This window comes from Equus quagga, chromosome 7 (genome assembly GCF_021613505.1).
Source record: "Equus quagga isolate Etosha38 chromosome 7, UCLA_HA_Equagga_1.0, whole genome shotgun sequence".
Lineage (NCBI taxonomy): Eukaryota > Metazoa > Chordata > Mammalia > Perissodactyla > Equidae > Equus > Equus quagga.
The window spans coordinates 120,897,287-120,924,884 of NC_060273.1; the positions used below are offsets into that span (position 1 = coordinate 120,897,287).

The window sequence follows — 27,598 nt, forward strand, 5'->3', positions numbered from 1 at the left end:
CTCTTGGCAGTTTACAGAGTACTTTATTTAAGATTTTTTTTCTACCTTTTTTTTCGTAGCTGCACTTATTAGTGCTTTTGACAATACCCTTCAGGTTATATAGGTGGTCTGTGGTTTCTCACTGTATTATTATGGCTTTTCTATGACTACATAGCCACCTTTTATTCTAAACTAAATTAAAACACATCAGCAATGATTTTGATTACCAAAAGCATGCTAAGGATGAAGTAGAGCTTAGTAAATATTACCTGTTGTTCAAATTATACCTCTTGCTTCACCATTTGAGATTACATTTATTCCACATTACTAAATTATATTTTGTATTCAATTCTATTAGTTTTTTTAATAGACAAATATTTTTCTTCTAGAAAATGTTATTCTCCTTTTTTATGTGACCTTTTATATGACTTTCAGATTTGGTTAAAGGGATTCTCGCTTTAACAAGAACTTAAGTAGCAAGATTTCTTCATCCTGTAAGCTGTGAACGTCTATTATTGACCTTGAGAAACTCAGTTGTGACGTGTCTGGTGCTCTCAGGTTGCTCCATTCCTTTCTCCCTTCCCAAAGGGAAAAAAAATTATGGGAAGTTGGTTTCTCTGTACCTTTAGTATGAACTGCTTTCCCTAACATGAGGAAAACTTGTTCTAACAGTTACTTAGATGATCTAAAGATGTTAGTTCTTTATCATGTCCAGCATACCACTGATTTGTAGCCAAAGTGTTCTCTACTTTCTATTGTAATTAAAGTTCCTTTTTGTTTTGAAGTTTGCTTGGCCCCTCTTTTCATGGAGAGGTAAGTGATAGGTTACATTCTTTGTACATTTGAATAGTGGGTTTTGCATGAGGATTAGGGTTTTGCTTTTTCTTCATAATAGCTTCCTTGCTGAACCTGCTTTCCATTTTCCTGATTGTTCAGCTCAAACCCTGTGCATTTTTCTCTACCCCTTTGTTTCCCTAGGCTCTCACTTTGGTCTGCTACTTCCCTTCATATGTCCCTCATAGAAAACATGTTACAGTCAGATTTATTCTGATTTTGTCTCATCCTAAGTTGAGTAAAGAGGGTCTAACAACACCTTCATATTCAATTGGTCTAATTCTTTTTGCCTGTTCTCTTTTGCATGTTGCCTGATCTAAGAATCTGCAAGTTCCCTTGGTGAGAGAAACCTACTATTCAAATGCACAGTAGGTGGGACCTGTGACCTAAGGGAAAGGTTTAAACCTTCAGCTACTACCCTTATGGAATGCCTGAGTCCTTGCTCTCCTTGCCTTAGCTGTCTTAACTGCCAGTTCCAGAGTGTAGTGATATTCTATTAAAATCTCCAATAAATAACAGGAGAAGGTATATTTACAACAAATGATATTTTAGCTACTTGTACTGAAAGGTTTTCTAGATTTTAAGTGGTATTTGTTTTTTCTTAAGTTGATTTTTTTTTCTACTTGTCAAAATTAGGGAGATTTAGAGTGGAGATTAAAGTGCTCTTTGGTGACCTATGTTGTATACCCTGAAATAGAGTTTTGTATGATTATTTTTGTATTAAAGCTTTTTTGTTTACTTATTTATTTTTTGTGAGGAAGATTGGGCCTGAGCTAACATCTGTTGCCAATCTTCCTTTTTTTTTTCCTTGAGGAAGATTGTCACTGAGCTAACATCTATGCCAGTCTTCCTCTATTTTTTATGTGGGGTGCTACTACAGTATGACTTGATGAGCAGTGCTAGGTCCACACCTGGGATCTGAACCTGCGAACCCCGGGCCTCCAAAATGGAGCACGTGAACTTAACCACGACAGCACCAGGCCAGCCCCTATTAAAGTTTTTTAGCTTGCTCTCAGTACTAAGCTTTTCTATATTTGTTCATGTTCAGATTTCCATTTTAAATTTCTGAAATTTTTACTTCTGAAAAACTTTAAAGTGATTTGCTTTAAATGACATTGCTGCATAAATTTTTTGAAGCATCTAGGTCAATCCAGTCTGTATTTTCTGATACATATTTTTTCAGTGCTGTTGAACTGCTTTAGTAAGAAAGGTTGTGGTCATTGAAAAATTATTTCAATAATTTAGTGGAGTGTAACACCAGGTTGTCTTTATTATCTGAGATACTGCTGACAATCTGAACGTAAGTAGAAAAAGCCACTGAATAGTCAAGGTAAATGTCATAAAATACACTGAAATCAATACATTTAATTTAAATGCAAGAGGTTCAGTTTTTTAGTGAGATCCTATTAATACTTACTCTTTATTTTTTAAAAAGTTTATTTTTTTCCATAGCAAATAGTCCATGCCTACGATATAGAAAAAGATGGTAAATTGATAACAATGAAAAATAAGAGGGAAGGGACTGTGTTCCCATGAGCCAGAGACAGTCACTGTAAATCTTTTTGTATTTCCTTCTAATCTTTTCTGTTCATATTTTCCCCTCATGGTTGTGATTATATTGTGTGTACAATTTTACATCCTATTCCTTTTGCTTAACGTTAACATAAAGAATTTTTCTCTAATTGTGTTTTGTAACTATTATTATTAACTGCTACGTAGAACCCTAAAGCTAATAAACTTTTATATCTGTCTTCCAAGCCCATATTAGAAAGACATAGTCACAGTACCGCAGTTGCAAGCAGATTGCAAGTCATTTTGCTGAGATAGACATATTAACTAACAGCAAAGGACAAGACTAAAAATTGAAACCAGAGCTTGAAGTATAGTAGATGGGAACCATGTGTTATGGAATCACACTGTGTGTGAAGCGCTGACTGTTGAGGAAAATTGTGCAGCTCTACTTCGAGGTTTTAGTTTATATTCATGATCTTAGACCTTGGGTGGCCACTCCATGCTGCCTGGTAGTCTTTGCATACTTCACTTCTCAGACAGCTTTTTCAACCTAAGTCTTTTTCCAAACTTATGCCGGCCTCAGCCTCGCTCTGAGCTCTTGGGACCAGAGCCCATCACTCTCATCTTCACACCACTAAAACCACAATCTTAGTTACATGTGCAACCCCTCTTTGTTTCTCTAAATGTTTATGTATTTTAATTTTGGCCTATGGAGGAAGTGTCCTGTCAGAGGCCAGTTCCTGCATCTGTGCTTTGTACCCCATTACCTCTAATTTTCACCCAGACTTTGCTGCTTTGGCTGTTTCCTTCCTTCTGTGTCATTAATTACTTCATTTCTGTTGAGTTATTCCTGTTAGCACAGACTTAAAGGAAAAATCTACCATTAAAAGTAATAACAACAACAAATAAAGAAGAGTCACAACCTTGCCTCCCTTCCTTCTTATAAAACAAGCCCCTCCCATCTCCATTCCCTAGTTTTTGGCCTATTTCCCTGTTTTCATTTTTAGCCAGATCTTTTACATGCGTTGTCTTCATAAACTCTACTTTTCACTTCCTTATTAACTGTTTAGCCTTCTACCATGTTTTGTTTTCTCCTTAGGTGATCTTATTAATTCTTATGGATTTAAATACCACAATTACGTAATGACTCCAAGTTATCTCTGAGCTCCAGGTTCTAATATACAGTGGCCCGCTTGATATTTTCACTTGATGTCTCCTAGTTACTTAAAAACTCAGCATGTTTAAATTCTTGGTTTATTTCTGCTCTAATCCATCACAGAAAATGTACCACCATCTTGCTCAAATCAGAAATGTACATGTTATCCTTCATTTCTTACTTTCCTTCACTCTCTACCCATAGTCCATCAGCAAGACCTGTTGATTTGATATCCAGCATGTATCTCTCTGCTCTTCTTGCCTCCCTCTAATTCACAGAGCAGCAAAAGAGATCTTAAAATGTATTATTTCTCTCTCCTGCTTTGAGAGCGTTATTTTAGCATAAAATTTAAACTCCCTAGTGTGACCCAGCAGGCGTTGCATGTTCTGTTCCTATCTTAGCTCTTCAGCCTCCCTCATGTGTTACTCCTTGCACATGGTGCTACTGCACTGTCCTATTTCCTTTCATGCCTTTGTGCTTTTGGACGTGCTGTTCTCTGCCTGGAATGCTCTTCCCCTCCATTTTTCTCATCCTTTAGGTTTCCTGGATAAATGTTGCCTCAGAGAGGTTTCCTAACCTAATACCAAGGTTCCTCTCTCATTCTCACCACTTGTTTGGTTCTTTTGTGTGGTATCCAATTTATGGTTTTTTTGTCATTTTTTTTAATTGGTTAAATTCTGCCCCAACTGGAATAAAAGCATCAAGAAAGCAGTGACTTTGGCATTATTGTGTGTGATTGTATGTCTATTGTCTAGCACAGTGCTCAAGCATAGTGGGCTCCGTAAATGTCTGATGAATGAATGAATGGATGGGTGGATAGATGAGTAACAGACTGGAAGTGGCCCTAAGAGCCCCCAGCATCCTTAGATTTCAACTGTGAACAATAGTTGTTACTAATGAAGATGACCTGAATTGTCCAGTAAGAAGTGTAATAAATGTCATCTATTTTAGAAAAATGGGTTCACAAAGTAGTATTAAACAAGCTTGAGTATATTTGAAAAGAAAATGGGTCCTAGAAAATATAAGGGTCTTAAAATATTTCATTATTATGGGACTCTAAATGTAACCTAAGTTTTCGTATTTCTTTCACTGATTATTTCTCAAAGCTACACAACTAATTTTAGTCTTTATAAATGAATTATTGCTTGTGTTCTTCTAAATGTTATGCACTCAATTCTCATCGTTTGTAGATTCTATATTTGTGATTTCCCTACTTGGTAAAATTTATTTGTAACCCCAAAAGCCATACTTGTCTTGCTTTTGAGTTTGTTTGTAGACATATGCAGAGTGGCAAAAAATTTGAGTGGCCCATGTTCCCAGCTGAGGCCTTCCTGTTTCACCTCTCATGTTGTAAACAAGTATGCTTTTCATGGTTTACTTAATGCCACATTTTTCACAGTTTTGCTTTTTGTTGATGACCTTGCTCTTGAAAATGGCCCTAAGGCATCGTGCTAACGTGCCTTCTAGTGTTCCTAAGTGCGAGAAGGCTATGATGTGCCTTATGAAGAAAATTTGCTGGAAATATTCTCAGAACTCAGGAAAATACTATACTTATGAATACAGTTATTAGATAAGCTCTGTTCAGGCATGAGTTATAGCACTGTGGGCCATGAATTTAATGTTAATGAATCAACAATATATATTAGATAAGGTATCTCTAAACAGAAACACACATAAAAACAATGTTACATATTGATTGGTTGATGGAAATGTTGTAACCAGAAGCTTGCAGGAACCTAACCCTGTATTTCCCCTAGGAGCAATGGTTCACTGTTCGCGGAGACTTTATAGAACGTTACCGCGAATAGCAAGAATCGACTGTAAGTTAAAATTCTGAACTTCAATCGAAATTTCAGGAAGTGCCTCTTCACCCATGTTAATTAGGGTTTAGGGACTTTTTGGTTGGGATATATATATTTTATTCTAAAATTCTTGAACTAGGAGCAGAACTAAATTCATTTTGGCTCAGTGATCCTTTTTTAGCACTTACTGTATGCCAGTAACTGTACCAGTTTTGAGTATACAAAAACAAGTTATTCATAAAATTTTCACTCCAAGAATCTTTCAGTTAGGGGAATATGTCATTTTAATCCACCTGCTCTGATAACAACTGGAGTTCAATTTTGACAGTAACTACCTGGAGTTAGCACAGACCCCACAGGTTAAAGATGAAGTCCTCCACAAGAATGCCCAGGCTTCAGATGCCAGCTGCAAGTTCTTGGGATTGCCAGGCCACGTGTACTTCTGACAACTGGCTACCAGCTACAAATATGGACATTCCTAAGACCCCCCAGGTTCAATAATTTGCTAGAATGACTAGAACTCAGGAAAGTGCTATACTTATGATTACAACTTTATTGTAACTATTGCACATAAGATGAGGTTTGGGAAGAACCACAGAGTTTCCATGCCCTCTCCCTGTGGAGTCAGGGCATGTCACCTCCAGGTACATCAGTATGTTGACCAACCAGGAAGCTGTTCTGAGCTTTGGTGTTCCGAGATTTTATGGAGCTTCATTACGAAAGTATTATTTTAAATCATTGGCCATGTGATTGAAGTTAATCTCCAGCACCCCCTCCCCTTCCTGGAGGTAGGTGGCTGAAAGTCATGACTCTAATCACATGGTTGATATTTCTGGTGACCAGCCTCCATCCTGAAGCTATCTGAAGTCCTCTGTGAGTCCCTCATTATTATAACAAAGACACCCTCCTATCACTGAGCAAATTTCAAGGGCTGTTGAAGCTCTACCAAGAACTGGGGACAGTGACTAGATAATATTCTTTATTATGCTACAGGGAGACTGCCTTATAAACAGTAAAAGGTAGATTAAGAGTTTGTCAGGGGCATAGGTGTTTACAAGCAGAGAGAAAAATATATGCAAAAACACCAAGGGATGAAAATTTGTGGAATAAAATGTCATTTAGTCTAGGTAGAATGTCATGTTCAAAAGGAAAATGGTTGAAGGTTAATGGTGAAGTAAACGATAATCAGCTCATGAAAGGCTGTGGAAACAGCAGATCACAAACCTTATACACATTTGGGTCTTGTAATGTGTGTTAGAACTTTAATGGAAATTTTCAAACATACACAGAGTGGACAGAATAATATAGTGAATATATAATGAGCACCTGTACTCATCACAATTAATAGCTGATGGCAAACTTGTTTCGTCTGTGCTCCCCTTCATCTCTCCTTCCCCCAACATATATTCTGTAGCAAATATTATTATTTCATTCTTAGATATTTCAGAGTATATTTCTAAAATATATGAGCTTTTAAAAAATTGCTGTAATCCCATTATTACAGCTGAAAAGTTTTAACATTTATTTCTTAACATCATCAAATATCCATTCATTACTCAAATTGCCAGTTATTCAGAGTTTTTAAAAACAGCAAAATCAGTTGCTAACATTTTTAAAAGATTGGGATACTTCCTTTTAAAAATTTCTCTGAATTTTTGTAATTGAAAAATTAGAAGGTCTCGCAAAACGGGGTATTTTGTTTCTCTTTTATAACAACAGGACCTTGGTCAAGGTTCTTGCATAGCTTCCTTCCTCACTTTACCCTGTGAGGAGTTTTGGAAAGGATTTAAACAGACGTATATCTTGATAAGATTTGCATCATGGAAAAATAGCAAAAAATTCGATCAGAATGCGTTTAGGAAAGTGTCCAGGGGAACGCAAGGAGACCAGTTAGAGAGTTTTGCTATAGTAAGCTAGAGAGGAAGACATGCTAAACTAAGATCTCAATTCAGATCCTTGCAAGAGAGCAGGCAGTTTTAGAATTTTAAGAGTTAAAGAATAGAGTTAATGATAATAAATGGAGAGGACACGTTGAAGATAAAGCCTGGATATCAAATTTAGGTGGCTGGTAGATAGGAAGTTCAAGTGAGACAGGAAATTGAGAATGAGCAGGTGAGTGTTTTGGAGGGAATAAATGATTTGTTGGGGTGTTTTGATGGTGATGAAGGCAAATACACTTGGTTGTTCTTGGAGCCCTGACCAAAGAGGCTTAGCTAGAGCCAAGAGGAAAGGGTTTTGTAAATACAGCAATTTACTCCAAGTCTTATACACATAAAGTTTGAGAATTCTCCAGCAAAAGTAAAGGAGGGAAAGAAAGGAAAGGAAAGCAAAAACTACTTGTAGTTTTGAGGGCAGTCAAAGGACTCTCTTTTTAAGATAAACGTCAATTCCTTCTATGTAAGTAAAGGATGGTTGGAGAATTCTAATGTGCTCCTGCCAGCTTGCCTGCAGAGTTCACTCTATCTGCTTTGAATAGTAAGCTGATATGATCTTAATATATGTTAATACATTGTCAGTTGTAAGAAGTATACCTACAAACAGCATTGCAGGGTCTGGCATGTAGTAAGTGCTTGGTAAGTGTTTGCTGGATTTGAATCTAAACCCTTATAAGGCTTTAGCAGTGCTCTCTGTTTCAGATTAGAGTTTTTCACCTGATACTTCCCTGCAGTTTCTTCCCAAATAGGAAACTCAATAAATATTTGTAGAATAGTTGAGTAAGTCTGGTGATTTTAATTGCTTTAAAAGAATTCCTCCTTTCTTAGTTTGAGGTGGTATCAACATCCTACAGAAGAAGAATTAAGAATTCTTGCAGGAAAGCAGCAAAAAGGGAAAAGCAAAAAAGATAGGTAAGTTATGTTTTTGAACTTATAAAGTGTGAAATATTTGACACAATTTATGTCAATATAGTTTTATACTTTGATTAAAGGAACATTTACTGATTATGCCATAAAGAGTTGATAGATTTGAGATCAAAACCCATGATCTAAAATAATATTGACTCACCCTTTAAGAAAAATCAATATGTAGTAATCTAATATAAAAGCACAAAAGTAATTGTTTTACTTAAGAATTGTTAAGTTTATTCTTCGTGTTTAAATTATGAAAACAATGTAGCCATCATCTTAAAATTTAGTGAGAGTTGGTGGGGGAGAAACCCATAACCCACGTCTTTATCCTACAACTCATTTAAAGATACTAGTTGGTTTGGGTTCTTTTCCAGGTTTTGCTACCCCTCAGTATTATGATATTGGGTAAATTCACCTGCTTTTGACCTCTGTTTCCTCATTTTTTTAAATAAAAGGGGTGGACAATAGAACAGGTTCCATTCAGCTGCTGAATATTATATCAATGTTTAAAGTTTATGAAGAAAACTGCCTGTTAATAAACCTCACTGAATGGTCTATAGCAGCCTCATCTTTAAAATGGAAGGACCAAACATAGTAATTTTGAAGGATCCTTCAAGCTTTAAGATTTTATCTCTCTATTTAAATTGAATTCTCAAGGAGAGTGTATGTTAATTAGCCCCTTTGAATAGGCTTTAGTTTCCTCAGCTGGAGAGGACTTCTTAGGACCTGAAACTGTGGTTCTGAAAAATTATAAAATGTCAGTGACAACAAATTGTCACCAAACTTCTCATGTATATCATAAAAGTTATATTAACCTGGGCTAATACGTTTGTGCTAAAAGAATTCTTTAAAAATTAATAATTATTTGGCCTGAAATTGGAAATTTGAAAAGATTGTCTTTTCTGATCTTGCTTCCATTCTCTTTTTCACTTATCATTACATATACACCTTGAAGCTTTTTGGAATATTAACTGTAAACCTGCCTTCTCTGTATTCTGATAGCTGTGTTCTTTAATAAAATATTCCTGCCTCACATTACAATTTCCAAAGCACTTTTACACACAGTTTTACTTAATCCACACAGTAACTTTGAACATTAGCTATTAATTTAATTTATGTTTTACTAATGAGGAAGCTGTTGATCAAAGATGTTAAATGAGTTGTCCCACTTCACATAACTATTCAGAGTCAGACTTTTTAAATCCAGGTTAGTTTGTAGTTTCTGTGATTCTTTTTAACTACTCCACATCTGCCTATTCAGAGCTACTATGTTCAACGTTTGTAACATCTGGTTATGTAGTATAGCATTTATTTTACAACCATTTGAATAATTCTTCTATGCCTTGCAGTCAATAATTTTGCTATTTTTACAATAATTTTTATATGTTGAAATGATTTACATTTACAAAAAGATGCATTAACAATACTGTTTTGTTCCAGGTAGCAATAATTATTTTTTGATTTATTGACATGAATTAATATTTTTACTGAGGTTTTCCCAGTTTATATTTGTTCAAGAATAAATGCAAAATTGTTTCTTGGTATTGTAATTAATGTTACTGAAACTTAGTTTATTACTTTCTATATGTGTTTGGTTGTCTTTAAAAATTAAATCTGGGAATGATACACGTGCACCTGAAGAATTCTGTTGTTTTCCTCTATTCGTGATTCTTAGTAGAAGCAACTCCGAGTTACCCTTTTATGTTTCTGAATTTCTCATGCACATAAATCTTAATATTTTCTTCAACTTCGGATTGTTTATAGCTACAGATCTATTTATATGTATGTATGTGTCTATATGTATAATTTCAAAGGGAAATGCATTTTGTCTTCATTTGCTTTTACTCTGGTGCCTAAAGAAAGACATGTTAGATTGTCTTTAAATCTGCAGAAGAGAGAGTAGGAGAAAGGGGGTGAAATACTACACCAAGAATCCAGATTTTGTTCCTGTCATTAATTTGGATAATTCTTTCCCTGATAATGTGTATATTCACATAATAATTTACATCCACATTTTGTAGTCTTCTTTTTAAAAACCACTTTTAAGGGGCTGGCCCAGTTGCATAGTGGTTAACTTTGCATGCACCACTTTGGCAGCCTGGGGTTCACAGGTTCAGATCCCAGATGCGGACCTAGCACTGCTCATCAAGCCACACTGTTAGAGGCATCCCACATAAAATAGAGCAAGATTGGCACAGATGTTAGCTCAGGGCTAATCTTCCTCAAGCAGAGAAAAAAGAGAGAGAGGGGAAGGTTGGCAACAGATGTTAGCTCAGGGCCAATCTTCCTCACAAACAAACAAACAAACAAACAAAAACACTACATTTGAGTACCTTATCTCATTTTTGATGAAATATTAGAAATTCTGCTTCTTTTCCACTGTGAAATTTAAAACCTCTTTTGTAATTAGTTTGATACAAGCACTTGGATAACAGTGTAAGTAACTTTTTTTGTGTGTCACTTGTCTGATTTTTATAGGAAATATAATGGTCACATTGAAAGTAAGCCACTAACCATTCCAAAGGATATTGACCTCCATCTAGAAACAAAGTCAGTTACAGAAGTGGATACTTTAGGTAAGGGAAATCTTGGTAAAATAAATCTCAGTTTTATATTATGTTAGTTAAACTACTTTTATTTATTGTGGCTACTCTAATCATTAAGTCCATTATACAGAATATGAAATCTTTCTCAGCTTAGAAGCTCAAAATGACTTCATTTGAATTGAATTTCTCTTTTGATTTGCCTACCTAACTTGTAGTAAGCATTATTTTTCCCATTTTTCAGAAGAGCCTGACTTACACAAGTTTGCTACACACTTTATGTTGAAATCACAAGTCAGTTTTCATTGTTTCAAATTCTAGACTGTTTGCCATCTATGCCAGTCTCCTTTTATAGTGTGGCTTGCAGAAATGCATTTGTATATTTGTGTTGAATTACCTGTATTTATAATAAGTCAACTTTATGCTCGTATTTAGTAGAAAGGAAAATGTTTTTAGAATAATGAACTGGATTAAGACCCAGAAAACTTGAATATTCAGGATTCACTTTTACTTGTTGGTTATATCTGAATAAGTCATTCAGTTTTTTCCCAGTATGCCAATGTTTATAATTATATAATAACTGTAATGATTTTAAATTGTAAATGAAGTTTATATGAAATTATTCAATATTAGAAGAGAAAGGCATCTAAGGTAATATTATTTAAAACACTGGTTTTCAAACCTAGCTGTACATCAAAATCAGCTGAGGAGCTCTTTAAAAATAAAAATTCCCCGTACTTATCCTTAGAGATTCAGTAAGTCTGGAGTGGGTTCTGGGAATTTGTATTTTTAAAAATGCTCCAAGTGGTTCTGATTTTTGACCAGTTTTGAGAACTAATGGTTTACATGATAAGTAAGGAATTAAAATGACACATTTCAAAAAAATAATTTTGGTAGTGTTGTATATATTATTATGTACTTTGGTCCCTCTTGGGTTAAATCACACCATGCCAGAGAAGCCTTAATAGATTCATCTAGCAACTTGTATAGAATTATTTTATGATACAAATATGATTTTATTGATGCCTTCAACATGTTTGAAAGTTGATTCTACGTCTACAAAGATTGTGTGTATACGTATATGGAAACAGTGTCCTGGAACCCAAAAATGTCAATGGGGAATGATATCAATCAATTGCCTAGTATCATTAAGAGTGTTAACACTAGTTATGTCATCCCCTTCTTTTCTTTGAAACTATTCTCCATGCAAAATTTAAAACATTGACAAGCACTTTAACTTTTTGATTAGTTGTTGTACTTGTTTTACTAACTCTTTGTGTGCTTACTTGTAAAAATGTTCACAGACATGTATAAATACAAGAATATGTACACACTCTGATTTCTACTGCAGATTTTTGTCATTTTTACTAATAACTAATGTTTATTGAATAATTATCAGCTAATTGACTTTAATAATAGCTTTAAATTGTGTATCAGACGTTGTTATAAGTGCTTTACTTGTATTAACTGGCTAGTCCTCAGAATTCTATGAGGTATATAACTATTATCAGCCTTTTTTTTTTTTTTAAACTCATTGGATAGAGAAGTTAAATAACTTGGCCAGGGTTACACACTGAATGTGGTAGAGCCAGTCAATGAGAACTAGGCTATTTTAATGAACTTAAAAAATTGAAGTTAGGGGCCAGCCCAGTGGTGTAGTGGTTAAGTTCATATGCTCCACTTCAGCACGCTGGTGCTCATGGGTTTGGATCCCGGGCGTGGAGCTACACACCGCTCATCAAGCCATGCTGTCGCGGTGTCCCATATATAAAATAGAGAAAGATTGGCACAGATGTTAGCTCAGGGCCAGTCTTCCTCTGGGAAAATAAAAAGAAAGAAAGAAAGAAATTAGAGTAATGTGGCTTCAGCACCCAGCTTATTCAATATTTTGTTTTACTTGTACAATTTTGAGAACTAATTGCAAATGGTACTAGTTTAACAACTGGCCACATAATATCAAAAGGATTTCACTTAGAGTGACAGGAAGATGTTTTATGTTTGTCTTTATGTAATCCTTTGTGAATGGATGGTGTGTAAGTGTGTTTAGGTAAACGTAGAGACTTTTCTGCCTGAACTTTAGGTATTCTCAGGAGCTTAATACAAACCACTGGGTTTGATAAATTCTAAGTTTTCTTTCAATGCCAGTATTCTATTAAAAGACACATACATAGTTATATTATTGAATACAAAAAGAAGAATATAGTATAATATTTGGGTTAAATATATAGCCAAGAATATTTATAATTTGTACTTTTGTTGAATGTATATATTATTGATATCCCAATAACTATCCTGAAAGTCTATCTCAATTTGTACTAGCTATCTATTATAAAAACCTCTTAAAGAACAGAAGCACGTTTGAATGTCACTTGGCTGTTTGCTGTAAGTTCCCTGGAGGAAGCCTGTCTAAGTGTGGGCAGGCATGGAGAGTTAGAATGCTTACTTCAATTGTTAATAAAAATTGATAACTTTTAGATAAATGGATATTTGTGCATTTGTTCTATCCATTTCCCTGTCCTCCTAGAAAGCTATTCAAAAGGCTCAACTGGGCCATTTTCGAGGGGAAGGGGATGTCTGGAGGGTAGGAATCCTGCAACTACTTTAGAGTAAATCTTTCAGACTGATGTTCAAAAACTGTTAGGTCTCTCAGAAAAAAGGCTAAAGCAGTTAAAGTAACTTGAAGCAAATTAAGAGTGTTAAATTAACTTGAAGCAGGTAAAAAATTGACCCAGTCATAAAAGGATTTGGAATTTTTGCTATCACCTCATAGAGATGTAAGTTTGATTAGTTTGTTTTGATACTTTAAATGTCTTACTTTGAGTAGTATTTGATTTTTAAAATACTTTTTCTGTAAATGTGTGATTTAAAAATATCCTCAGGTATTAAATTTTACAACTAAAATTTTTCCAAACCAATGTAGTTCATTTTATTATGTGCCAGTCAGAACATAGGAATTGATGTTTATGTCCGTGATTTATGTCTACATTTTTAGGAGGCCTTCTACAAAATGATGTTGATATTTTGGACTACACTCTGGCAGAAGTAAACCTGACTATCTGAAATGAAAAGGGAGATGGAATCATATTTACTTTCAGAGAAAGCTAATTTTAATGTAAACCTTTAAGGATGGAATAGTTTGTTGAAGGGGTATGGTTTTATGGAAAATCGACAGGCATTTTATCAGCTTTTCTTGCAGAAGCTGAAGAGGGAATAAAAAATGTATTTATTTAATTTATTATTTTAATCTGTAGTAACTCACAAAATTACTAATCTTCCATTAGTGCAGTTAATATCTGTAACATAAAGTTTAACTCTCTTCACAGAAATGAATATAGGTAAATCCGTAGCCCACTACATTAAGTTGTATTCTAAAGTGTCATAGCTCATTCTTAAAAATTTGTGTAAAAAATAACAAATCGCTAAGAAAATACCAACTCATTTTGCAATCATACATTTTTAACAGTGATTTAAATAATTTTTGGTGATCGTTTCAGGTTTATTTTAATTATTTAACTTATGAGGTATTAAAATTTAATGTTGGATGCCAACGTTCTTGATCTGTTTCCTGCACTTTTAGATTCTCATATTTGCAAACTTTATATTACAAATCACAAATACAATGAGGTCTAGCGTGTTTAAAGCTATTTATAGATAAATCCTCCTAAGCTGTTTATGAAAGTTTAAGTAAAACTTTTTTTTAAAAAAACCTTTATTTTTCAGCGTTGCATTACTTTCCAGAATACCAGTGGCTCGTGGATTTCACAGTGGCTGCTACGGTTGTGTATCTAGTAACTGAAGTCTACTACAATTTGATGAAGCCCACACAGGAAATGAATATCAGCTTAGTCTGGTGCCTGCTTGTTTTGTCTTTTGCAATGTATCCTTCAAAACATCATTAATATTAATTTATGGATTTGTTTTCCTATTGCAACTAATACCATTAAATCTCATCTCTGTTTTGAAAAAGATTTTAGATTATTAGAGAATTTTCTTTGTTTAAATCCTCTTTACTTAACTGAAGAAATTTTCAAAGGAGAAGTATATAGTTTAAAAAGTGAAATATAAGAAGAGATACCAGTACTTTGCCTTTCCTTTTCTATCTGAGTCTCATGTCACAGAGGAGTCACTGTTACCTCTTTTAGGTATTTCTTTTGAAATTTCCTTCATATGTTTAAATATTATGTGATGATGATACCTCTTTAATTTTAGATATTATTGCGCTTTCTCCCCCTTCCTTTTCCTTCTCCTATTCTTTCAAAATAGTAAGGAGACAACTTTTTTATTAAATCACTTGTTTTTAGTTATGCTTATGAAAATATTATTTATAGCTAAGCATTATAGTGTCCTGTACCTTCCTTGAACAATTTTTTTTTCCTATAATATAGAAGCTAAACTCTTGTACAGAATTCCGAACCTCAGTAGTTCAAATACATCATTTCTATTTTGTTTTCCAATGGAAATTTCCTCCTGAAGCCTTCGGTTCTCTGACTTCCTGCACAGCTGTCATCCTGGGCTTTTCTTCGCTGTCTTCCTAAGAGTTCCCAGTGCCTCCTTTTGGATCGCATCGCTCCTCTTCCTGGGTTTACTCTCCTTTTGGCAGAGTGCATTCTTCTCTAGTGTCCTCACAAAAGGTGGTAAAGTTTTTTTGAAATCTTTATTTTAATTTCCCCCCCATCTCAATTCATAGTTTGGCTCAATACAGATTCTAGGAAAGAAATAGTTTTTCCTCAGAGTTTTGAAGGCTCCTGAGACATTGGATACCCTCTTAGTTTTAGCATATGCCTCCCCTTCCCCCTCTTACATACACCCCGTTGAGGCTTTTTCTCTTTATCCTTTCAGTATTCCGAAGTTTCATTATGAATTAAGTTCTAGGTTTAGCTTTTAAGTCTGGAAGCCCATTTCCTTTACTGCTGGGCAATAGTTTTGTTTTCTTTTTTCTTATTTTTATTAAAACTAAACATTTTCCCCTCCATTTCCACCTCTCCATAGGCAGCTTCTTCCAGGTCCTTTCCATTTGACATTTTCATCCGTATTCCATATGCATACAAGGCCACTGCTCGACTTTAGTTTCAGGCTTTAACTCTTGTCATTTCACTCTGGAAATGAGGACTTAGCACATGTGCCTGGGCTGTCACCTACTGCTCTTCATTTCCCATTCCTCTCATCTTTCGAATATAGTATGTCATTTTTTAGAAGAATATTCACTGTTTGTGTTATCACGTATACACTATTCATAGATAAATACTTGTCTTAATTTTCCATTTGCATTGTTTTCTTTGTACATATCATAAATTCAGCCTCAAACTCTTCTGGGTCTATTAAATCTCTCAACATGTTCAGAAGCTTCAGGTGGTATATCAATTTGATCTTTTTAGTGAGAGTTCTTCTGGAGCCCTCACATAGGCCCTGGTCTGGATTAATTAACCTTCCCAACTGATGTACAGCTAGCCTCCTGGAAGTACCAGTTATCTTCTTAGGGATTCTCTTTGCACATCTTGAATTGCAGCTCTTTTTCTTATATTCCATGTCTCCCTCTTACTTGACTTACTTTCTCATTTTGGTGGAGCATATCCTCCAGTATTATCTCCAGAAAGGTTGCATGGGAAGTGCATTTTTTGTGACCTTGCATGCTTGAAAATATTTTTATTCTACTTGAACATTAATTGATCTTTTGATTGAGAGTGAAATTCCAGGTTTAAATTCATTCTCTTGATAACATTGAAAACATTATTTTATTGTCTTTGAAGTTCCATTTTTGCTTTTTAAGAATTCCAATTGCCATTCTAATTTCTGATTTTTCATATATCATATTTTTTTCTTTGTGAAACCTTTACTGTCTTTTCTTTAGCCACTTATTGTGTTGAAATTTTATGATGATGTGTTTTTTCGAGGATCTGTTTTTATCCATTGTGCTGGGACTTTACCGTTCTGGAAATTCACGTTCTTGACTTCTGGAAAAATTTTCTTGAATTATTTTATTTGTGACTTCCTTTTCTCCATTTTCTGTTTCTGGAATGCTTATTGTTCAGATATTTGATCTCCTAGACTGATTCTCTAAGATTTTTATCTTCTTTCTCTCATACAAATGTTTATGTTTGTATTTCTGTACTTTTTAATTTTCTGGGAGATTTTCTCAACCTTTTAAACCTGTGTTTTTGTTTTTAATTTCTGCTATTATTTTTAATTTTCAAGAGCTATTTTTCTTCTACTTCTCCCCCACTGTGGAGTCCCTCTTGGTTTATGCTTACATTATCTTCTAGTGTCTGAGATACTGATAGATTTTGTAAAAGTTTTCTCTCTGCCAAGTATCTTTTTACTCTAAATTGATTTTATTTGTTTGTTTGATCTGGTTGCTATCTTTCATGTTAAGATTTTTCTTAGAAAGACCTGGTGATCCATATTTGCCTGTTTATATTTAAGTATGAGGCACTAAAAGGCTGAATGGAAGCTCTGAGCATGTGGTGAGGCAAGTGGTTGGATCATCTGGATAGGTCAGAAATCATCTTTTTTACCCTCTCCAAAGGAGAAATATCCAGACTTCTTTCTGGTGGGAACAGTTTGAACTGGTTGCTTTTTACAAGTACTTCCTTTTACTAATACTTATTTTTAATACCTCCTGTGACCCCCGACACACGTGTTTATACTTTCACCCCGATGTGGAGAAGTACATGGTATCTGACCAATTCCTTTTCCTTTCTGGGAGTTCTGCAGTAAAATTAGATTTCATCTTGGCTTTCTCATTGAGTTTCTACATTCTGTTGAGTCATTTACCACTGAATCCGCCTGCTTTTTAGCTTCCAAGATGTTACTGCTTTTTCTCTTCTTATTCATTGTATTTATTACTGAAAAACAAATTCCTTTACTGTCATTTTGGTGGGGATTAGGGAGAGGCCAAAAGTAAGTCAGTGTGTTCAGCCTGCTATTTTTATCCAGAAGTTCTGTATTGTCTCTTTTGTGTGATTCTCTGTTTTCTGTCTTCTTTTTCAAGAGCTCTTGTTAGTGAGATGTTTAATTTCTTTGAATGATTCTTTAATTTTCTTATCTCCCCGTTGCCGTTTATTTCATCCTATTTTCTTGATTTTTCTCTTAATTTTCTCTTCTAACCATCTGTTGAATTTTTTATATCAACTGTTGTTTTTTTAATTTTTAAGACTTTTTTTCTTTGAATGTTCTGTTTTCAGAACATTTTTGTGTCATGGATGTCTATATTTCTAAGGATATTAATATCTTTTAAGTTTTAGTTTGAACTTTGTATTGTTTGTTTTCTGAGTTTCCCTCTTTTTGTTTTAATCACTGTCACATTAAAGGTTGTTGTCAAATGTCTTGTGATCTTTGAGTATCTGTTTATATTCAGGAAGGAAGCATTAAAAAATTGGAAGTTTTTATCCAGCCCTGTGGTGTAGTGGTTAAGTTCAGTGTATTCCACTTTGGTGGCCTGGCTTCACAGGTTTGGATCCCAGGTGCAGACGTGTACTGCTCATCAGCCATGCTGTGGCAGTGACCCACATATAAAGTGGAGGAAGGTTGGCACATGTTAGCTCAGGACAAGCAAAAATAGAGGAGGATTGGCAACAGATTTAGCTCAGGGCTAATTGTCCTCAGCAAAAGAAAAGAAAAAATTGAGAATTTTGTGCAAGTGGCTGGAACTTGTAGGTTGGTGGGCCATTTAGTGGATGATTGAGTGGAGACCTGGCAGTATCCTTGTGGGACACTAAATATCAGTGTCTACAGGTTGTTGGGCCTATCATTTGCTCAAGAGAAGAGCTGTCCATTCTCCCATCTGTGGGAGCTCTGCTAGCTTTCTGTTGACTCTTTTGGATTGATTTAGATATAATTTGGACCAGAATAAAGCCTTAAGAGTTGACATTTTCACAAAGTATATATTGTACTGGGTAGAAATAGTGATCATGTGTGTCAATTGATAAACATCCCCAGTTATCCAGTGTTATACTAATTTCAAGAGCAGATAAATTCAAGCATTTAAAACATTACTATTTAATTCTATAGTATTAAAGATCTGAAAGTACCGTTTAGTCAGAATAAAGTCCCATCCCTAGACGTCGTCATATGAAACACACTAAAAATATTTTTAACTTGGTAATTAGCACCAGCTTACTATATGTCATGTTTCTTTTTCATACTTTGAATTCTCATGTTCTCTGAAATACTGTTTATTGTGGAATATTCTTGTTTTTGCTTCGTTTTCTTTGTGGTTTATAGATATGGTGTTAAAATAGCATTTATGGTATTTATGTAGAAATGTATTATTCTTGATATCCAGTTTTATTTAATGTGATGCAGCTCTTAATACCTACTTACTAGAGAAATTAGAAAAATGTACTTCTTAATAGCTACTCAAATTGTTGTTTATGTGAATAAATTTCATCTTTCATTTCACTCAGTAATGCCTAATAATGTGAGAGCAAAGGTCTGACACAGTCTTTAGCAGTGAACTGGCTCTGCTTAGTTTTAAGTAGTGCACTCATGAAAGGCACCAAACAATAGCATCCCTGCGGGAATCTAGTAGCTGGCTGTCTCCCCATCCCAGAGAAGATGGAAAGTGCTGAGGGGCTTTAGAATCCGAGCAATTTTCTGCCAACTGCGACCCTCCACAAAGCGGGTAGGAAAGAAGAAGGAAAGTAGAATCGTGTCTGTGTTTGGGTACGTGATTTTCCTTCTAACTTGCAGCGTGTGAGAAGATGACCTGCTGCCTTCAATGGCATGCAGGAAACCAGAGTTAAATGCCAGCTATCCAGATTAACACCAAGGAGGAGTCTGTTTATAGCCTATCTTTTATCTTTGTTATAACATATCTGGTATGCCTTTCACACCCTATGAACAGAGTCTAACTGCAGTGACCTCTGTCTGGCTTCTCTTTATTTTCTTATTGTATGTGCCTACTTATTAGTCAAACACATGTCTCCATTGATTACATAGGACAATAGCTCCACTTATTTGCAGTCACACATACGTCAGTTGATTCAAAAATTCTCTGCAGTTGTTACTGATGAAATATCCTTTGTTAAAGTGGTCTCAAAATTAGACACACATAACTTAAATAATTGGCTCACTTAAAATTGAGGAACAAAATTGTTTTATTTCCATGGTTATCCCCCTCATCAGTTTTGTTCTACGTACTTATGTAGGACAACAATTAGACTTTTTACAGAATCTTGAAAGTTCTAAAAGCATGAGAATGACATTTTTTAAATGTATGGCACTAAAACCTTGAACCCTGGAACCTGAGACGGAGCCATCTCTTTTCATCAGCCCAGCATACTGCTTCAACTGAGTTGTACATGTATCGCAGCTATCACACCTGCTTCCAATCTCACTCCCCAACCCAAACTAATTCTCACTCAGCTCCGTTTTCTTGCCCATTTGTAATTCTAACCACCTTATTTGACCAAGTCTATGTGTTCCAATTCCATTTATACAAAGTTACATGGTATAGAGAAGATAAAGGATAAAGAAAACCTTACCACGAGGATGAAGCAGTTGTAGTAATTGTCTTTCCTGTGTGATGGCCCATGAAGTCTTAGAGTCACTGGAGAAACGTCTGCTGCTTTTATAATATGAAGCATATCATTTTCATTATGAATAAAGGAAAAGTAAAAAGGTAAAAATGGTACTTGCAAAAAATCCAGAGATCCTTTGGTAGAAGTAAAACTTTTAAAAATTAAATACTCTATAATCAATACTTTTTTTTAAAAAAGAACCTTTTCTTATGAATGAGCTGTATCACAGAGTAATATTGAGTCAATTACGTGAATTTGAGTGAGAAGAAAGCTATTCCACAAAGAATGATAAAGCTTCTCAGTAGTCCTATTATATTTGGTTAAAGGACTGGATCATTAGTCACATTTCCACAGTGCTTGTATTTTACAATGTGGATGGTTTAAGGTACAAAACCCTATTATGTATGTTTTTAAGGCTGTGTTTTAAATTCTTAATTTACCTTGGTTGCCAGACGTGCAAATTTTATACAAAGAAGAAAGTTGTGAATGGTTTAAATTGAAATCAGTTTTGAGTTTTCCATGTTAAATATTCAGTTCTATATGTAGATTTGTAAATTAGAGGTCTACCAATTAAATGCTGTTACTTGTTTGCTGTAAGAAATAGACAACTACAGCAAACTAGCACAACTTAGTCACCTTTTCTAAATTCTTTAAAAGATTCTAAATTACTGTATTCTTACTTTACAAAAATGTTCTGCTTTAGGTGACTAGGAAAAATGGAACACTAAACCTTGAACTGAACTGCATAAGATATCACGTCTCCTAGTGAGAAAGAAACAGAGTCAAAGCAATTGAATCTGAGCCAAGGGCCTTGTTCTGTCTTGGAAAGTTGTACATAGCATATTGTATCAAAGCTTGTTTCTTTTACAAACTTTTGGAGCTCTTCTGTGATGTTAATGCTGCCAAATTATTCACCTTTCAGGTCAGAAACCTAGCGTTCTATAGGGAACTCACTTGGGAGATAGGACCATATTTCTGTTTTATTAATTTATAATTAAGTAGGACTTTTTTTTTAGCTAGGAAGTTATCATTTTCCTTCTGAATCTAAAAATTTAAGGATAACGTTCATTCTTTTATTTTAATCCAGAAAATTAGTTAATAGTTATTTTTGTTTGCTTTTGCTTTTTTTAAAAATAAAGCCTGTCTTTTATGCTTTTGAAAATCTTTGGCTATTATTTCCTTCCACAAGCTGGCTAGGTTGAGGCTGGCCATAAGCTTTTTTGTGGGATGGGTTTTAAACATGCACAGTAGTTTTTTGCTTATATCAGAGAATTTTAGGTTTTGTTTCTTTTCTCTTTAACTAAAATAAAGTAATTGAACTTTCATCTCTAAGAAAATAGGAAAAAATATTTTAGTTAAAAATTACCCAAGTTGGTTGTTTTGTTTTGTTTTTTAACATTGGAAGACAGGATTGGATTATTTATGAAAGGATTTAACTTGATAGATCATAGAATTAATATACTTATTGCTGGTTTTCAGTGTACATACTTGAAGCAGCTTCTTGGTGTTGTTTCTAAGTTTCTTTGTGGTGAGAATGCAAAGTATAATGTATTTTGAGTATTTTGGTTGCTTTTTCTTTTGGAAAAATAGATGTGGGAGATTTAACCATTTGAATAAAAAAATTAGGTTTTTTTTATTAGCAGTCGCAAAAACAATATAATCTTTCACAGAATAGGAAAACTTTCAGTTTACGTGAAAATCACTTAGTTGAGTGGAAATCTGATCTATTTATAAAAGATCATAAATTTTGTGAAAAATTTTTGAGAAACTTGTGTGTTTATTCTTTAGGATGCCATCCATTAGGTTTGTGTATTGGCAACAAAATATTTCTTAAAATATAATCTCTTTCTATTTCTTTCCTTCTCAAAAAAAATTGATAAAATATCTGAATAATTTCAAGATGTTAGGGTATAGAAGACATTTTCTTAATATGAGAATTGGGTCTTTAAGGCACTATAAGTACACAAACGAAGTTGAAACATAATAGTGCATTGATAAGTATATGTTATTTAAGTTGTTATCTTAGATCTGAGAGAAATTTATCATTTTAGAACTAGAAAGTAAGCCTGTTGACTATCTGAAAGCTCTCCTCTCCAGCTTGAAGATAAATATATTTAAAATACTTCATACTGAGTACATCTTCCCACCTGTCCTTGATTTTTCTTTCCTATTGTAATTTTTGCATTTGCATCTATAAATTACGGCCTAATTCCAATTGTGAAAAAATGTTGATATTAAATTAGAACTTTTAAAACGTCCACCATGTGGCAGAGAAAAATTTATCCCACCCCTTACATTCTCTTTATTTCAAGGGTTGGGATTTTGTACTATAAAGCAAAATAAATTAACACTTAAAGTAGGTGGTACATTCAGCTAAGACTGAGGGGTTAAAGAGGAAAAAAAAATTGAAAGAAAATGACTATTTGCATCAGTTTTGCAAATGCAGTTTTGAATATTGACTAATAGAATATTCTTTATGAGTGTCTTAAGTTATAGAATGATCTATAAAAATAATAATAGATAAAAGTAGGGAAAGAGTTTACTCATAGTGAAGGTACTTGACCATTATTTCCATTAAGTCATAAGTAAATAAATGCCATATTTTTGCTCAGCGTCTTTTGTTATATGTATCTGTAAATATAGAAGCCTAATTTTGGTATTATCATGTTATTTACATTCTCATGTTGTATTTATCTACAAAAGGGCAAAAATAAGTATATTCCATTTACTTGGAAATTGTGGACAATTTATGCAGAAAGAACAGATAGGAAGTAACTTAGAAAAATTTTGTTTTGAAACCCATTCCTACAATATTTCAGGTGTAGTTTATTACTTATTTTTCTATATGAATAGCATTGTTAATAAACATATTCATGGGATTAGAACATAAAAGGGTTTTTCTTATTTCAAAAACAATTTGTTATATAGGTAATACAGAAATTTGGTAAGTAACTCGAAAAGAAATTTTGTTTCTATTTTAGCTAGAACAGAAAGTCTTCTTTGTGAGATCTCAAAGTTACCACAGTTGTCAGTGAGGAATTCTAAATGGAGTACCTCAATGTAGTTATTTATCCTGTCTCTCAAAAAGAAAAAAAGCCAGATTTATATCCTGACACGTCTAATGCTAACAAAATCTGTCTTCTTTTTAGTAGGTTTTTGTTTATTCTGCTACCATGTACTATGGTTTGGACTTACTTATATATTAATTGAACAAAATACACATTGCTCTAAAGTTTGATAGAACAAGAAGTTGAGTTTTGAGTTTGAAACAAATGAAGATTCTACAAAACAGTCTCCCACAATAGACTTCAGTAGGTCTAGCAGATCTTTACGTAGCTTCTCTTGGCTGGGAAGGGACTGTTAGTTAGGCACTGAGGTTATTGCTGGAAAATACTCAGACTTTTTCTTTTGGTTAGAGTTTAACTCTTAGAAAAGCTACCTGTTTACTTCTCTATAAAATAGGCTAAATATTTGTTCTGTTCTGTTCCAGGTATACATATATCAGGTCTTTGCCAGTGGAGAACTAGATTGTATTAAAATCGTAAGGTTTTATGATGATAGTGTTTCACAAGCATGGGAAACATTTCTAACAGTTGGGTTAATATTAATCATCATTTTGCTGTATTTTAATTCATAGGACATGGAAGTAATCTCAGTGCATGAGATTGAAAAGGTTAGTAAAATATACATTTGTGCTTTACACTGTGAATTTGTATGTAGGTTCTATTAAACTCCAGGACATAACGTACTTTTTTCCGGAGTAGAGGGGTACATTGTAGATCAAGATTTTATTAAAATCTAGATTGAATTTTCTAAAATGTTAACTTTTATCAAATATGTATACATAGTTTATACAGACAAAAAGTGCAAAAAGTATTGTATTAAATACCATGAGTCCTCTTCCCTACCCCCTTGCCACTTCCCATCATGTTTTAACTGTTTATACTCACTCTTAAAAATCTTCATATTTCTAAATATAATGCTTATACTGCTGACTCTTAATTCATCAATTATGGTAGGTGAGAATTTTCCTTTCTTAAACTATGCCGTCTTCTGCGCTTTCTCTCCTTTGTGCTCTTAGTGTAGTTACTTTACAATTTTTGCTAAAATCAGTATTCAGTGATTATTATACCTATATAAATATTATTCATATGTGAGCATTATAAGGTATTGTAGCTTCTTTTGCAGTTTTTTCATTAATTAATGAATTTTTTTTAATTTACTTAGTTTTTCTTTGTGTTTATTATTAATTCCACTAGCTTTTCAGTATAGTTTCCCACAAAGTTGCTGATAACTTGTATTAGTTACTTTTTCCCCCCAATGGAGATACCCTTCCTGGAGACCTCCATTCTCTGGCTTTTATCTAGTCTGGTTGCCCTTCATGCCTGCTGCACAACCATCATCTTGGGACTTCTTTTTGTTGTCATCCTCAGAATTCCTTTTGCCTTTCTCCCACGTGTAATTTCCCATTCCATGATTCAGCGTTTTTCTCTTTCTTGGTTCTTGTTCATGTTTCCGTGGAGCTTTCTACCAAAGTGTGCATGTGAGGCAACTAGTTTTAGACTTTCTTGTTTATTTGATTGGTAGTTTGGTTGGATATAGAATTCTAGGTTGTCAGTATTTTTCTTCATAATTTTGAAGACATTGCTTCATTGTTGTCGACCTCAAAAGTTACTGTTAAGAAGTACAATGTTGTGATATTTAATCTGTTGCACATGACTTGTTTTGCTTTATTTTTTTTTTCTCAGGAAGTTTTTACAATCTTCTTTATTTATCTGGTTTCTGAAGGTTCATGATCACGTACCTTGTTAGGAATCTTTTCTCATTCTTTGTCCTGGGCTTTTGGTAGCCTCTTTTAATTTGGAAACTTCGAGTTTAGAAATTATCTTTTATTATGTCTTGGATAATTTCTTCCCTTCTGTAATCTCTCCACCCTCCTGGATTGATCCTCTCATTTGATCACCCTTTCTGCTTTGATGGAACTTTTCCTCAACTTTATCTTTCAAACTTATTTTTATAATATTTTATATTTAATATTAAGATTAAGTATTTTTCTTGTCCTATTTTTAATTTTTCTGGGCATGTTTTGATATCTAACCATTGATTTTTCATAGCATCCTGTTCATGTTTCAAAGGTGCATTTATCTTTGTTTAGCTTTATGAAATATAGATGTGTCGCATATATATTTGTGTATAGAAATGTATATGTGTATCTATTTTTATATGTATGTGAAACTTATTATTCTACTACCTGTATCATCTCTCTTTTCTCTAAGTTACTTTTTCTCCATTGTTAATTTTCTCTCTTGTCTTTTACATAAGATGGTATGTCCTAATACAAGTGTTGGCAGATTGTGGCCTGCTGTATCTGAGTTGCATCCTGTTTTGTACAGCTTTTGAGCTGAGAATGGTTTTTAACATTTTTAAAGGGTTTAAAAAAATTAAAAAGCAGACAGAAGAATATGCTACAGTGACTGTGTATGGCCCACAAAGCCTTAATATTTACTTTCGGGTCCTTTACTGAGAAAGTTTTCTGATCCCTGCTCTGTGTCTGGAGATTCTTGTCTTTTCTTTCATGTTTAAGAGTCAGACACTAGGGGCCGGCTCCATGGCCGAGTGATTAAGTTCACGCACTCCGCAGTGGCGGCCCAGGGTTTGGATCCTGGGAGCGGACATGGCACTGCTCTTCAGGCCACGTTGAGGCGGCGTCCCACATCCCACAACTAGAAGAACCTGCAACTAAGAGATACAACTATGTACATAGTTTGGGGAGTTGAGGGAGATAAAGCAGGAAAAAAAAAAGATTGGCAACGGTTGTTAGCCCAGGTGCCAATCTTTAAAAAAAAAAGAGTCAGACACTAAAAGCAAATTGGGAACTCTGTATGTAAGTAGGACTTGATTAACTTCACTGAAGACTAACTTAGTAAATCTCAAGCTGGTTTTATTTATGTCAGTGTCTTTTGTTTTTCTTTGGGGCCTTTTACTTTCACTAGAGGAGAGTCTCTAATCTCCTGTCTGGAGTGTGGAAGTCTGCTGCACGCGTTTCAAAGCTGATATACCTTTGAGTATGTAGACTTTCACTTAACTTTTCTGTTTTCACTACAGTTGCCTTGATCTGAACTCTGTGTACCTCAGATTCATTTTCTTCAGAGGTTAAATCTTAGTCTTCTGCTGGAGCCAGAGTAGAATTTGTTACCTGGCTGCACAGGAAAGTAATGGGAGAGGGGAGTTGGGAATCCAGTTTCTGCTTATATGGAGGTCAACTCATACATCTATTTGCAGCTCACACCATACTGCTGTGTTTTGTAGAATCTTGTATCTCCTAGATTAAACTTTCATGGAAAAAGTTAAAAGATTTAAGCACAACTAGGAATTGTATCCAAAGTATAAAATTAACTCAGTTTTTTAACATTATGTAATCCATTCGTCCTTATATTACTTTTTGGGATTAGAAGTTATATATGAGAGAGAACTATAAAGAACTCTTTAGTTTTCAAAACAGCCCTCTGAAGTGGTAGATATATTAGTTGCATTTTACAAATAAAGAAACTGGAGACACAGAGAGGTTAATTAACTTCACATGGAGGATCACATAGTTAGTAAGAGTAGAACCAAGATTCACCCAGGCATTCTGGGTATACAGAATGCTTTCTTTACATCTGTGTCGCACTATAGTTCAAGATAGCATAATATACTTGGCAAGTGAATTACAGTAATGAGTGCTTTGCATTCAGAAGAGAAAGAATGGTCTGGGTAGAGAGGTAATGGTAAGTTTCATGAAGGACATGGAGCTTGAGTTGAGTCTTTGATTAGGTAGAGGGAAGGGAAGAGGGTAGTTCAGATAATAGGTTATGATCCAAGATGGTATAGCTGTTGTATTTAGGAGATGGTAAATACACTATTCTGATTTAAGTGGAGATTTGGGGACTATTGAATGAAAGCTTGAAGATGTGAGTGCAGCCAGATCATAGTATTACATACCAGAATATTGTATGTGTATTTTACACTGTGGGTTACAGGAAGGTTTTGTTCTAATATGGACTCAATGCATTTACTTAGTTTTAAAATTTATCCAGTATTCAATGCAAATTGAGAGTGCAGGGATTATAACATTTTAGGTGTTTGTGGTGTAGGATTATATTAGATTAAAGTATTAGTGATGTAAGGAAGATTATGCTTTATGCCTGGATTAGGTTGCATCTGATTTTGTTTTTTTCCTTTAATGTTGACGTATTTTGTAATTTATTTAATTGTTCTGTGGTAACAGAGTTTGGTGGTAGATGTAATGTTTGAGAAATTTCGTTTTGTCCATTTGATATCACTTTTGGCTAAGAATGTTATTTTGCTTTTAGTGTAAGTGAAGGAGTTGGAAATTGTCGCTATGTAGATTCTAGTATCCATTTTCAGT

The 27,598-nt window shown here is 34.2% G+C and overlaps 1 protein-coding gene across 2 annotated transcripts in view; it reads left to right on the plus strand.

Moving 5' to 3' along the window:
* The window catches only part of TMEM161B (transmembrane protein 161B), a 68,417-nt gene that overhangs the window by 24,655 nt on the left and 16,164 nt on the right, over positions 1–27,598 (plus strand). For both annotated transcript variants that reach the window (XM_046666922.1, XM_046666923.1), the window contains 3 exons: positions 8,046–8,129; positions 10,608–10,705; positions 14,393–14,549. In XM_046666922.1, coding sequence (XP_046522878.1) covers positions 8,046–8,129; positions 10,608–10,705; positions 14,393–14,549 — 339 coding nt within the window. The remainder of the gene's footprint in view (positions 1–8,045; positions 8,130–10,607; positions 10,706–14,392; positions 14,550–27,598) is intronic.